Source organism: Microcaecilia unicolor, chromosome 3 (assembly GCF_901765095.1).
Source record: "Microcaecilia unicolor chromosome 3, aMicUni1.1, whole genome shotgun sequence".
Lineage (NCBI taxonomy): Eukaryota > Metazoa > Chordata > Amphibia > Gymnophiona > Siphonopidae > Microcaecilia > Microcaecilia unicolor.
The window spans coordinates 222,737,329-222,751,464 of NC_044033.1; the positions used below are offsets into that span (position 1 = coordinate 222,737,329).

The 14,136-nt window shown below is 41.9% G+C and overlaps 1 protein-coding gene across 1 annotated transcript in view; it reads left to right on the top strand.

Annotated features, from left to right (window-relative positions):
- The first annotated feature begins 1,704 nt into the window (after positions 1-1,704).
- LOC115464397 (vomeronasal type-2 receptor 26-like) overlaps positions 1,705-14,136 on the top strand; it is a 32,617-nt gene continuing 20,185 nt past the window's right edge. The window contains exons 1-3 of the mRNA XM_030194780.1: positions 1,705-1,916; positions 10,117-10,408; positions 11,822-12,070. Of these exons, the coding sequence (XP_030050640.1) occupies positions 1,705-1,916; positions 10,117-10,408; positions 11,822-12,070 (753 nt within the window). The remainder of the gene's footprint in view (positions 1,917-10,116; positions 10,409-11,821; positions 12,071-14,136) is intronic.

Below are 14,136 nucleotides of genomic sequence, written 5' to 3' on the forward strand. Positions count from 1 at the left end.
TGCCGGCAATTTCACAAAAGCGGCGAAAAGCGTATAATCGAAAGCTGGCTTTTTAACAGCATCGCCGCTTTCCCTTCGCATCGCCGGCGAAAGTTCAAGGGGGCATGTCGCCAGCGAAGCGAAGGCGGGACATGGGCGGGCATGGGCGTGGCTACCAGATGGCCGGCTTTCGTGGATAATGGAAAAATAAAACCCGGCGATAATCAGCATTTCGCCGGGTTTACTTGGTCCTTTCATTTTCACGACCAAGCCTCAAAAAGATGCCCCAACTGACCAATGACCACCGGAGGGAATAGGGAATGACCTCCCTGTACTCCCCCAGTGGTCACCAAACCCCTCCCACACAAAAAAAATAAAAAGAAACACCTTTTTTGCCTGATGGTATGCCAGCCTCAAATGTCATACCCAGCACCCTGACAGCAGTATGAAGGTCCCTAGAACAGTGTTTGGTGGGTGCAGTGCACTTCAGGCAGGCGGACCCAGGGCCATCCCCCCCTACCTGTTACACTTGAAGTGGTAAATGTGAGCCCTCCAACCCCCCCCCCCAAAACCCACTGTACCTACATGTAGGTGCCCCCCTTCATCCCTAAGGGCTATGGTAGTGGTGTATAGTTGTGGGGAGTGGGTTTTGGGGGAGATTTGGGGAGCTCAGCACAGAAGGTAAGGGAGCTATGTACCTGGGAGCAATTTATGAAGGCCACTGCAGTGCCCCCTAGGGTACCTGGTTGGTGTTCTGGCATGTGAGGGGGACCAGTGCACTACAAATGCTGGCTCCTCCCACGGCCAAATGCCTTGGATTTCGCCGGGTTTGAGATCGCCGGCAGATTTTCCATTATCGCGGAAAAACACATCCGGCGATCTCAAACCTGGTGAAATCCAAGGTATTTCGCCGGGCCAAACCGTATTATCGAAAAAAAAGATGGTCGGCCATCTTTTTTGATAATACGGTTCCGGCCAGCTGTTGCGCCGCCGCCAAAATAGATTGCCGGCGATCTATTTCGCCGGCGACGTTCGATTATGCCCCTCTATGTCATCTCTGACACTTTGTTCCATACTTTGTATTAACTCTGTGTTACTTTGTACCATACCATGTAAGCCGCACTGAACCTGCTATCGAGCAGGAAAGAGTGGGGTATAAATGCTACAAATAAATATAAATAAATAAATACATGACAACCACACTACTTTATAAAAACAATATGAAGGAATATGTAAAGGAAGAAAAATGCCAAAAAATACTATGATTGATTATAATTATTTGTTCTCACTAAGACTTTGTATATAATTAATAATTGTTTTCTAATGAATGTGCAATTTATATAGATTATATTAAGAAAGCAAAAGCCACAAAACACAACCTATATTTAATGTCAAACACACATAGCTGGAGATGACATCCCTTGAGGCTAAATCTTTCAGGAGACTCTATAAAGATTTAACAGTGCCTTCACCGCCTTCTGAATCACAGCTAATACAGAGATCTGTGCAACATCAGTATAAGACTTTGCTGTCTTTCCTCAACCTCATATGTGTCTTTCACAGATTTACTGGTGTGCAGTTTGAAAATTCTTGGTCATAATATCACTTTTTCTGCACATTATTTTAATATCCAAAACCTCTGAAACTTCCTCCCTCATACCACAACTGCAGAGAAGGGCAAGCAGGAGTTTGTTTCATAAGAAAAGCTGCTTTACAACCTGAAAGATGGCAGCAACTCTGGTCTTGATTTTGATACCTTGCTACATCCTATGGAAGATCACTGAGGGCCAGTATACACCAATGAAATATGGACACGTAAAACCAGGATACCATATGGATGGAGACTTCATGATTGGGGGAATTGTTACAATAAGCAATTTAATGATCTCAGAACCATTGTCCTATACAGCTTTTCCCACTTGGAATCAGGATTGCATGTAAGTAGCAGAGTGGCTTAGTTTGTATAGCTCTCTTCTCTACCTGAGGTTTCCAGTTTATTACCAGAGTACAGGCTCTAGAACTAATTATATAAAGTACTCCTTACACCTTGGCTTTATAAGGCTTTAAATGGTCTTTTCAATGAGGAGTTAATGTTGGTGACTTGTGTCCCTCCCTAGTGATAGCCTTTGTCACGCAGCCAGCGGGGTTCCGCAGCTATTTGGGAGTACAAAGATGTTTGGACTTTGAACCTAAGGAACTGAACTGATAAAATCAGCATAAACATTAGTAGGCACTTTAACCGGTGCTTAAGAAGGATGCCCCATGTAGATCTGGAGGCATTGATTTGAAATGTTTTGAAACAAGGTAGTGAAACAATTGTATAGCTAGTGCATTGTACTAGAAAGTGAATGTAGAAGTAAAACGGTTGATTAATTGACAAGGCAATATACAAAGGTACTGTGAGCTATGTGTGAATGGGACCTGAGAATGTGAGTTTGGAGGGTAGAGGTATTAAGCATTTGTAATACAATAAAGAAATAAGTTTAAGATATTTAAGGTGTAAGGAGTACTTTATATAATTAGTTTATATAGCGACATAGTAACATAGTAAATGATGGCAGATAAAGACCTGTATTGTCCATTCAGTCTGCCCAACAAGATAAACTCATTTTACATGGTATGTGATATTTTATACCTGAGTTTGATTTGTCCTTGCTATCTCAGGGCACAGACAGTAGAAGTCTACCCAGCAGAACTACTTGTACTAAGTTCTGAAGCTAACGTCGAAACCCCTTAAAATTTACACTCCAGCCCATCCTTATCTATTCAGTCACGATCATGGTGTAGACCGTAGAAGTCTGCCCAGCACCGGTTTTGCTTCCCAATTACTGGCGTCATCACCTAATTTCCGCTAAGATTCCATGGATCCATTCCTTCTAAACAGGATTCCTTTGTGTTTATTCCACGCACATTTGAATTCCATTACCGTTTTCATCTCATGATTCCTATGTTTAGGATGGACTATGACTTGATTTGCAAATTTGACTTGTAGCTTAATGAAGGATCTTTAGATAAGGGAGTCCTTCTTGGGATTTTACATTTGTCTATCTGTATTCAATGGGATGCTAGGAATTTAATCATAATCTGAGGGTTTCCAGTTATAAATCAGGGTCTGTCAGAAAATTAATTGCCTTTTCCAAAACACACAGAAGTAGATATTCAAAATGATTTTAGCAGCTAATGTCTGGTTTAACCACATTAGTCTTTCTGTTTTTTTAATTTGGGGCTAGCAAACTGGTAAATTAGGTCAGATATCAAGATATCTTCTCTGAGTTATATGTAGAAAAGGAGATGACAACAGAATTCTTCCCATGGCTTAGCTTAAATTCAACTGGACAGTAGCGATATTCATCCTCTTTAGAACAAATTTAGCTATTTTAGTAGGATAATAAATAGCTGTCCTAATGTATACAGATAAAAACCATTTAAGTTTAGGACTACATATGGATAGTGTGATTGAAACAAGTGGAAAGGGAAAGGTGATGGGACTTGAAATACTGCTTTTCTGTGGTTACTATCAAAATGGTTTACTATTATATACAGGTCCTCACTTTGTACCTGGGACAACAGAGGGTTAAGTGACTTGCCCAGATTTACAAGGAGCTGCAGTGGGAATTAAACCCAGTTTCCCAGGTTCTCAGACCTGCACTAACCACTAGGCTACTCCTCATCAAGGCAAGTGGGTCAGTCATTTACGTATCTTTATCCAGAGACCACCCTGCTGAATGTCAACTTCACACTGTCCAGGTAGACAGAGGAAAAACTGCTCATTTGAATTCTTACTTAGCTCAAGGTGTGAAATGTGCAAAACTAGTGACCTTGAAAATATCATATAAGCAAATTTTGTCAACACCATAAAAATCTAAGAGGTCGGTAATCAAAGTGATTTAAATGGTCATAAAATGGCTCTTGGCCCTTTAATATCTTGTAATGGGAAATGTGCTGATATTCAGTGGCATCTAACCTTGTTTCTTAGGTACATTGTACAGATATGTACACAGAAAATTGTCAGTATGATTTCCTCTTTCATTTTCTTTTGAATCGTGAAAGTTCATTTGGTTCCATCTAGGGTTACCATATTTTGTCCCCCAAAAAGGAGGACACATGCCCCGCCCCACCACACACCCGCCCTGCCCCCTTTCACACCCCACCCCACCCCCTTTCACACCCTTGCTCCGCCCCTGTCACGTTTTCCCCTCCCCCTGTCACACACACCGTCACCCCCTCCCCTTACCTTACTATTGCCCCCTCTTTCCTGCCCAGAGCACTGCCTTGCATGCATCCTTCCTGTTGCTGATGCTCGGCACCGAATCAAAATGGCCACCGAGAGTTGAAGTCTCGCGAGGTCACTTCAACTCTCGGCGGCCATTTTGAATTGCGCCGAGATCACAACAGGAAGGATGCATGCAGGGCAGCGCTCCGAGCAGGAAAGAGGGGGCTCTTTCCTGCCCCGAAGGCGAAAGAGGTCACTAGACCACCAGGGCAGTAGTAAGCAAGGGGAGGGGAGGCTAGCAATCTGCTAGCAATCCATTTGTCCAGATTTCTGGACAAACAGGCAGATTGACAAAACCCACCCGGTTGCCCGGACATGTCCTCAAGAAGAGAACATGTCTGGGTAAATCCGGACATATGGTAACCCAAGTTCCATCAGTGTCCTGGTTAATCCCCTTTTGAAGAAGCTTTCACTTGACCTTTCAATTCCAGCAAATTATAGGCCTTCTAAACTGATAGAGAAGTTTTCTACCAACTCCTATGCCATGCTGAAGCCACAAATATTTTCCATCCATGCCTATTTGTCTTTTGTGCAGACCATATCATGGAGTCAATTCTGACTGGTTCTTGAGTGAAATTTACTCTGTCCTTGATAAGGGTCAAATTATATGCCTCATCTCTTTAGATTTATCATTGGCTTTTGATCTCATGGATCACAAGCTTCTTCTCTGCCATCTTGTGAATTATGAGCTCTCTGGCAGGATATTAAAGTGGTTCAACTCTTTTCTTAGTGATCGTTCTTCTCGGTCTGTGCCCATTCTACTCTGTCCACTCTTCTCTCTCACCTGTGGTGTCCCTTGGGGTCACCCCTTCTTTTCAACATATTTCTTAATCCTCTCTTTTGAAGCTCAGATCTCTCATGTTATTTATATCTGCTCATGAGCATTGCAGCAGTTTAGATAAATCAGGTCTTATCTTGACCAGGAATCTCAGATTATGTTTCCGCGTGCTCACATCATATCTCATCTGGATTACTATAATACTGAGTATGTCAGCTTACCACAATTACTCCTTCAATCAGTACAAAATACCATAATCTAACTTCTTTTTCATACAGATAGGTATGTTCACATCTCACCACTCCTCTGTGGCTATCTCTGGTTTCCACTCATTTTTCAAACTCTTGACTCTGGCCCATACAGCTGCCTATACCAGTATCCCTCCCTATTTGGCTGAATTCATCATCCCATACTCTTCTTCACATCTTTTATATTCATCATATTCCTTGTGGCTTTTCATACCTCTACCTTCATTCATGCATTTTGATACCACTAGACATGTAACACTTTTCTTTTTTGCTTTTACTTTGTGGAATTTAAGTAAACGGTATTAATAGGGGCTACCATTAAGACAGGTTCTTTTACTGTTAAACCAGGTTTTTTGTTTCTGTTGTATAAAATGGGACAATTGCTCAAAGAACAGGAGTTAGCAGTAAAATTACCCATTTTAAGGGTAGCCCACATTGATAACTTCCTGCATTAGTATCCATGTAGCCATTGAGTGGGGTATTTACTTGGTGACGAGAGAGAAAGTAAAAGACATCTATTTTGAACTATATAGAGAGTAACATTTCATAAGTACATAAGTATTGCCATACTGGGACAGACTGAAGGTCCATCAAGCCCAGCATCCTGTTTCTAATAGTGGCCAATCCAGGTCACAAGTACCTGGCAAGATCCCAAAAAAGTAGAATGCATTTTATGCTTCTTATCCTAGAAATAAGCAGTGGATTTTCCTCAAGTCCATTTTAATAATGATATATGGACTTTTCCTTTAGGAAGTCATCCAAACCTTTTTTAAATGCCACTAAGCTAACTGCTTTTACTACATTCTCTGGCAACGAATTCCAGAGTTCAGTTACCAGTGGCGTAGCAAGGGCGGGGCGGTGGGGGCGGTCCACCCCGGGTGTCCGCGGGTGGGGGGTGCTCCGTCGCGTCTCTTTCCTGCCACTGCCTGCCTTTTTTTTTTTAATCCGTGCAGCCACGCAGGCAGCGCTTCGGCTCTGTCCTGTATGTGCTGCTGTGAAAGAAGTAAATCGTCAGCGCTGGCTTCGGGGCTTCCCTCGATGTCCCGCCCTCGAGGAAATAGGAAGTTACCTCACAAGAGGGCGGGACATCGAGGGAAGCCCCGAAGCCAGCGCTGATGATTTACTTCTTTCACAGCAGCACACACAGGGCAGAGCCGAAGCGCTGCCTGCGTGGCTGCACGGATTTAAAAAAAAAAGAAAAAGGCAGGCGGTGGCAGGAGAAGAGGGCTCTGTGGCTTCAATGGAGGGGGGACGGGACTAGGTCAGGGGGGGAGTTCAGAGGGGAGAAGGGGATTGGAGAGGGTGGGGATGCTCAGAGGGGAGAATGGGGATTGGAGAGGGTGGGGGTGCTCAGAGGGGAGAATGGGGATTGGAGAGGGTGGGGGTGCTCAGATGGGAGAAGGGGATTGGAGAGGGTGGGGGTGCTCAGAGGGGAGAATGGGGATTGGAGAGGGTGGGGGTGCTCAGAGGGGAGAAGGGGTTTGGAGAGGGTGGGGGTGCTCAGAGGGGAGAAGGGGACTGGGGAGGGAAGTGCTCATGGGAGAAGGGGTCTGGAACTGGGGGCTGAAAAGGGGCAGGGGCTGAAACTGTGGGGACTGGGGGCTTTAAAGGGGACAGGGAGAACTGGCTGGGGCTGAAGCTCAGGACTGGTGAGAGAAAAGGGCTGGGGTTGAAACTAGGGGCTGAAAAGGGGACAGGGAGAAGTGGCTGGGGGCTGGGAGAAAAGGGCTGTGGACTGGTGGGATAGTGGGGCTGAAAAGGGTGGCAGGTGGGAGATGTGGGCTGGAACTGGAACTAGGTGCAGGTGGAAAGAGGGGGCTGAAAAGAGGGGGCAGAGAGAGGGGACAGACCCTGGATGGAAGGGGGGGAGCGTGAGGGAGGGCAGACCCTGGATGGATGGATGGGAGAGGGAGGGCAGACCCTGGATGGATGGGAGAGGGAGGGCAGACGGATCGAAGGGGCAGAGAGAAAGAGGGCAGATGGTGGGTGGAAGGGGGAGAGAGAAAGAGGGCAGATGGTGGATGGAAGGGGCAGAGAGAGAAGGCAGACACTGGATGGAAGGCACATTAGAGAGGGCAGACACTGGATTTCAGAGAAAGAGCGAAGACAGATGCTGGATAGAAGGAAGACAGTGAAAAGAAGATGAGGAAAGCAGAAACCAGAGACAACAAACTGTAAATAAAATATATTTTTTAAATTTTTTTGCTTTAGGGTATAGTATTGTATCTGTGTTTGTGTTAATAAATGTTTATAAATAGAACATATAAATAAGGTAATCATTTTATTGGACTAATTTTTAATACATTTTGACTTAACTTTCAGAGAACAAAACCCCCTTCCTCAGGACAGGATAGGATACTATAACAGCACTATACTGTATTGACCTGAGGAAGGAGGTTTTGGCCTCTGAAAGCTAAATGTATTAGTCCAATAAAATGGTATTTTATTTTCTATATTTGTTTTATTTCTATTTGTTAATTTGTAAAGTGATCGGATTTGTTAGTTTTTTCAAATTTTATATTTTGCACAGTACTAGGGGACATTTTCTGTTTCTGTGGTGTTGCATTGTATGCAGAGTCTGGCATCGGGGGTTCAGTTTAATTTTTGTCTAAATAGAAAGTTTATGATTACTTATTCTATAGTGGATTAGGGTGTATCTGTGTTTGTGAAAAAGACATGACTTTCGGTTGGCATTGACTGTGCAGGATCGACGAACTGTACTAATCTGTCTGTTTTCGTTTTACAATAGGTGAATTGATGTTCTAGTGCTCACTGTAGCGTTTAAGATGCTTGTGTGACTTGTAGAAATGACTGCTTATGGTATGGTAGAATTGCGCTATAGGTCCTGAGTGTTTTGTATTCTCGGTATGCCTAGAACTGGATTTGGGGGGGGGGGGGGGTTGTTAAAAAATGACCGGCCCCGGGTGTCAACTACCCTAGCTACGCCACTGTCAGTTACACACTGAGTGAAGAAAAATTTTTTCCGATTCATTTTAAATTTATTACTTTGTAGCTTCATTGTGTGCCCCCTAGTCCTAGTATTTTCGGAAAGAGAAAAGAAATGATTCACAACCTGTTACTTGTTATGAGATGGAAGGATCTACATATTTCTCTAAAGACTACAATTAATGACTTGTAGATCAATTTTCAGAAGGATTTATGTGATTTCCAACAGCAGGCAACCACATAAATTCTCTCTCAATATAATTTAAATACAGCATACAGATAGTAGGTGTTGAATTTTTGACTGACCGGCCTTATGACATCTATATAACCTGGGGGCGAGAGAAGGACTGTGCCAGGGCAGTAATAATACTTATCCCTATGCTGGACAATTCTATATACAAAGCGCCAAGATTTAGGTAACAAATATGCATGTAAATGATTAGTGTATTTTTTTTTGTTACATTTGTACCCTGCGCTTTCCCACTCATGGCAGGCTCAATGCGGCTTACATGGGGCAATGGAGGGTTAAGTGACTTGCCCAGAGTCACAAGGAGCTGCCTGTGCATGAAGTGGGAATTGAACTCAGTTCCTCAGGACCAAAGTCCACCACCCTAACCAATAGGCCACTCCTCCACTAAGTGCCACTCCTCCACTAAGGCATATTCAGTCGTATGTTCATACATAAATGCCAATATTCAGCTAATTCACTGTTCTATAACTAAATGAATATTTTTAATAGTGCATTGTTTAAAGGTAGCACATGAGTGGAGTCTGGGTGGGTCACAGGCAGGACTCACATTTATACATAGGGATAGATTCAATATATGATGGATATTCTATAAGCTGGGTCTAAGGTTAGGTGTGTTTAATAGAATTAGTGCTTATAGCCGGGAATCACGTCTATTTTTAGGCATGGCCATTTACACCAACTAGAATACGTAGCCCTTATTATATATTTTACGTGTACATTTTTGGAACGCCCCAGAACCACCTATGACCCTCCTATTTCCATACCTCCATTTTAACATTGCATGTTAAATTTAGGCATGGATTCGGGGCCTAAATTATGCATGAAAATGTTAATTAAAACCAACTAGCACTACTAATTGATTGTTAGCATGCCAATTATCCGCGATAATTAGTCAGGTAAAATGTGTGTCCAAATTGGATGGATGAATGATTTTTAGCACTTTTTACAGAATTAGGGGGATAACGTATAAACTACAGTGCATATCTCATCTTCAAATCCTTGCTCAAAGCCCACCTCTTCAATGTCGCCTTCGGCACCTAACCATTATACCTCTATTCAGGAAATCTAGACTGCCCAATTTGATTGACTGCACATTTTGTCCATTAGATTGTAAGCTCCTTTGAGCAGGGACTGTCCTTCTTTGTTAAACTGTACAGCGCTGCGTAACCCTAGTAGCGCTTTAGAAGTGTTAAGTAGTGGTAATAGTAATATCTCCACAATTTAGGTGTGAGCATTTACCCCAGCTCTGTCACTGATGTATGTGCACAAATAGGTAAATTCCCACTTGTACTAGTTTTCTATAAAGGAGGGCAGGCGACTACCAGTAGCCCTCCAGTAATCTATGTTCAGGGTCTGCTTTATAGAATTGCTCCTATAGTGGTGATATTCATCCTGTATACAGATAGTCTGTGCATTTAAGTTTAGGCCTAAAACTATAAGGATAATGGCTGACAGCCTGAGATTAATCTGTATATTCAGTGTCACTGCCTATCCATATAGCAGTACTTAATATATTTATTTTTCAAACTCTGCAGCTGGCTTTTAAAAACACACACTGACCACTGGCTTTGAAAATAGTTCCACAGGTTTCTTTCCATCTTTCAGTGAGTGATTAACTGTCTGATCTTCATTGTCCTTACAGTTATTATGCAGAAAACTATTTTGACTACCTGGCATTTGTTTCTGCAGTGGAGGAGATTAACAATAGCTCAGAGCTTTTATCCAACATCACCCTAGGGTTTCATCTTTATGAATCTTACCGCAATTCATTCTTTGCGTTTGGGGCTGCCATGAGTATAATTACTGGTATGGACATATGGGTTCCTAATTATCGCTGCAAAACATCTGGCACATTGGCTGCTATCATTGAAGGCCTTCAATCAGAGGAATCAAGACAGATGTCCAATATGTTCAGGATGTACCACTATCCACAGGTAAAGGGCCTGTTCTGTTTTCTTTTACTGTAAAATCCATTAGGAAAGAGTGAAGGATGGTGAACCTGTGATGCATCAGTTTGAATTAAAAAGACCATTGGGAGGAGGCAGTGTGGCTAATTGCATTTAGGTCTTCTTTTCAGTGCCTACATTTGGCTTACCAAGGGGCCCTTTACTAAGCTGTGTTACAAAGTGGCGTTAGAATGCTCTTGCATGGATTTTTCCTGTGTGCTAAGGTCAATTCTGGTCACCGCATCTCAAAAAAGATATAGTGGAATTAGAAAAGGTGCAGAGAAGGGCGATAAGAATGATAAAGGGGATGGGACAACTTCCCTATGAGGAAAGGCTAAAGCAACTAGGGCTCTTCAGCTTGGAGAAAAGGCGACTGAGGGGAGATATGATAGAGGTCTTTAAAATAATGAGTGGAGTTGAACGGGTAGATGTGTAGCGTCTGTTTATGCCTTCCAAAAATACTAGGACTAGGGGGCATGCGATGAAGCTACAATGTAGTAAATTGAAAATGAAAAGCAGAAAATTTTGCTTCACTCAACATGTAATTCAACTCTGGAATTCGTTGCCAGAGAATGTGGTAAAGGCGGTCAGCTTTGCGGTGTATAAAAAAGGTGTGGATGGCTTCCTAAAGGAAAAGTCTATAGACCATTATCAAATGGACTTGGGGAAAATCCACTATTTCTGGCATAAGCAGTATAAAATATTTTGTACTTTTTTGGGATCTTGCAAGGTATTTGTGACCTAGACTGGCTACTGGTGGAAACAGGATGCTGGGCTTGATGGACGTTTACCACAGTCATAACATGGCCTTTTTCTAATTTTTGCATTAATGACCATGTGTTGATGTTGTCATTAGTGTGCAGCATTTAAAAAATTAGGATTTAAGAATTCACATACAACTAGCTTGGCCACTGTTTGGAAAACAGGATACTGGGCTAGATGGACCATTGATCTGACCCAGAATGGCTACTCTTATGTTCTTATGCTATTCCTGCGCTAATCAATAAGGAGGGAATTAAAAAAATAGCACTAAAAATTTGGGGCTGATATAAGTGAGAACTATGCACAGACAGTGGATAAAGCGGTCTCTCAGATTCTCAAACCAGTAAGGGCTCCCACGCTATCCCAGCAGTAACTGAGTACCATGTGGAACTGCCCAATTACTTCTGGGTTAGCGCTGCTAAAATACTGCCCTATTTTCCCCAGCGTGTGAAATGGCATGCACTGGGGCTGGAGCTATTGCCACTGCTCCTGTTGGGCCGGTGGTAGCTCCAGATTTGCATGGGGTATTCTTACTGTACACTGCCTTGAGTGAATTCTTTGAAAAAGGCGGAAAATAAATCCTACTAAATAAATAAATAAATATTATTATTAATTTATTTTTTTTTTTTTTTTTTACAGATCAGTTTCATCTCACAGAGTCTTTTAATGAGTGACACATTTAAGTTTCCTTTTTTCTACCGAACTGTCCCCAGTGAACTGCACCTTTGTGCTGGGATCGTCAGCTTATTGAAGCATTTTCATTGGACCTGGATTGGTATCATTGCACCTGATGATGAAAGCAGCCTGAGGATGCTTCAAATCCTGAGAGAAGAGATTGAGCAAAATGGTGGCTGCACTGCATTCATAGAAACCTTCAGTGGGAGCAATGTAATGACAATGGGGAAAATACATAAAATAGTAATGGGACATGCCATCTATTAAAGTGATCATTCTCTGTTCTAATGAAGAAAATGTATTCTATCTACCCCTTCTTGTGTTGAACCCTGGGAAGATATGGATCATCAAAACTGAACTGAATTTTCTCTTGAAAGTTACAGAAAATTTTAATATAATGAACACCATCTTCTCATTTGCAATTGTAAAGAAAAAGATACCAAGCTTTACAAAATTTATCCAGGAGGTGAACTTTACCCTGCTTCCAAGTGATCATCACACTAAGATGTGGTGGACAGGCCTATGTGACAGCCAGTGTCCAAAAAACATCAAAAGATCCTGCAGTTCTGATGTAAAATTGTCATTTGTCCGACCCTGTAACACCAACTACACTGGGAAGAGCAATAGTGTATATAACGCTGTGTACGCCCTGGCACACGCACTGCATGACATGCTCATGTCTAGCTCTAGAAACACCACCACAAGGACTACAGAAATGTGGAAATTATCTGATTACTTGCCATGGAAGGTAACATCATTTGTTGTGTTGTTCAGAAGAAAGAAAAAGTGAGACAAAACAAAATGTTTTTCATGATATGGTTCTTTATAAGAAGAATAGATAAAGAAGTGGGAAAAGTATACAAAGCATGGCTAATGGAATTCTTTTCACCTTTTCTACACATATATCCCTAATTCTATAAAAGGAGTGCACATCTCAGCCAATTTGCACCAAGAATTGGCTTTTTAACATGCAATTATTGGGGCTAATTGGAATTAATCAAGATGTACGTTCATGAATTTAGGTGCATGATCTCTGCATAAATTTTATGCACGTCCTGGAAAAGGGGTCACAAACATGGGAGGTTAATGGGAGGTTCAGGGTAGAGCGCGGGTGTGGATTTGGGTTATGCGTTTAATTATAGAAAATGCTATGAATTGGACAGACCGCTCTCACACAGACACACTAGGAAACAGGTCTTCCTTCATCAGGATCTTCCGTTGCTCTCCTCTATCTGTCACTAAGCAGATCTCTAACAAAAACAGTGCAACCAATCAGAAAGCTCTATTGTAGCTCAGATTTCCATACAGAGATTCTATTAGGTATTTTAGGATAAAAACCATATATAAAATCGTTGTTTTGGATTCAGACTTCACAGTATAGATTATAGTCATGCCCTGATGTTTACTCTATAAAACTTTTCATGAAAATTGAACCTCAACTGCCCAAACTAGAACCTTTCAAAAACGGACTGATTTGCATGCCAACTAAGCTTCATTAACCTTATAGCAAACAAGTATCAGTATCAGGCAGCTAACTTCCACCACTAAAACCCATGCAAATAATTTTAAAATGTATTTTCAGTAGTTTTAAACTTGCTAGTGTCAGTGCAGGTCTCCATTGACACTACTGCGCATGTGTCCGAATTCGCGCCATTTTCCCCATTACCATGGCAACTAAGGGTGCTTCAAACACCCCCCTGCACTCCCAGCGTTGTTTAGGACATTTTTAATTAAAATTGCGCAACATGCACAAAATGCAGCTCAGAGCCTTTCCCCAGCTCTGTGGCTCTACTGCCAGGTAAAAATAACTTTTTTTTTCCATACTGGTTACATTAAGTCTCCTGTTTTGTATAATTGGCTAACTCTATCATTGCTGCCATTGACTCTTCAGTTGTTCTACTTTATATTTCATTTCATCGATACAATTAAAAGGATACTGTAAGAACCATCTATATATTTCATAACTGAATACAATCAAGCTTCTTATGGTTTCATCTTCTATCTACTGGCCACTATGATGGACTGCACTGTGTGAGACTCAGCAATCTGATACTATCTATGTTAACACTAGACTTAAAGCTGGACCTTAGGAAAAACAAATCTAGTCTAATTATGTTCTAATACTTCTCTTTATATTGTGTTTTAAATTAATGTAGCTTGCTATTTGTATTACATAGACAACTTTATAGTTATGTTTCAACAGTTCACTTAACTTTTCTCATAACTTGTTCCTTTCTACTAACAAATGAGAAAAGACATATGGAGGGGCATAATCAAAC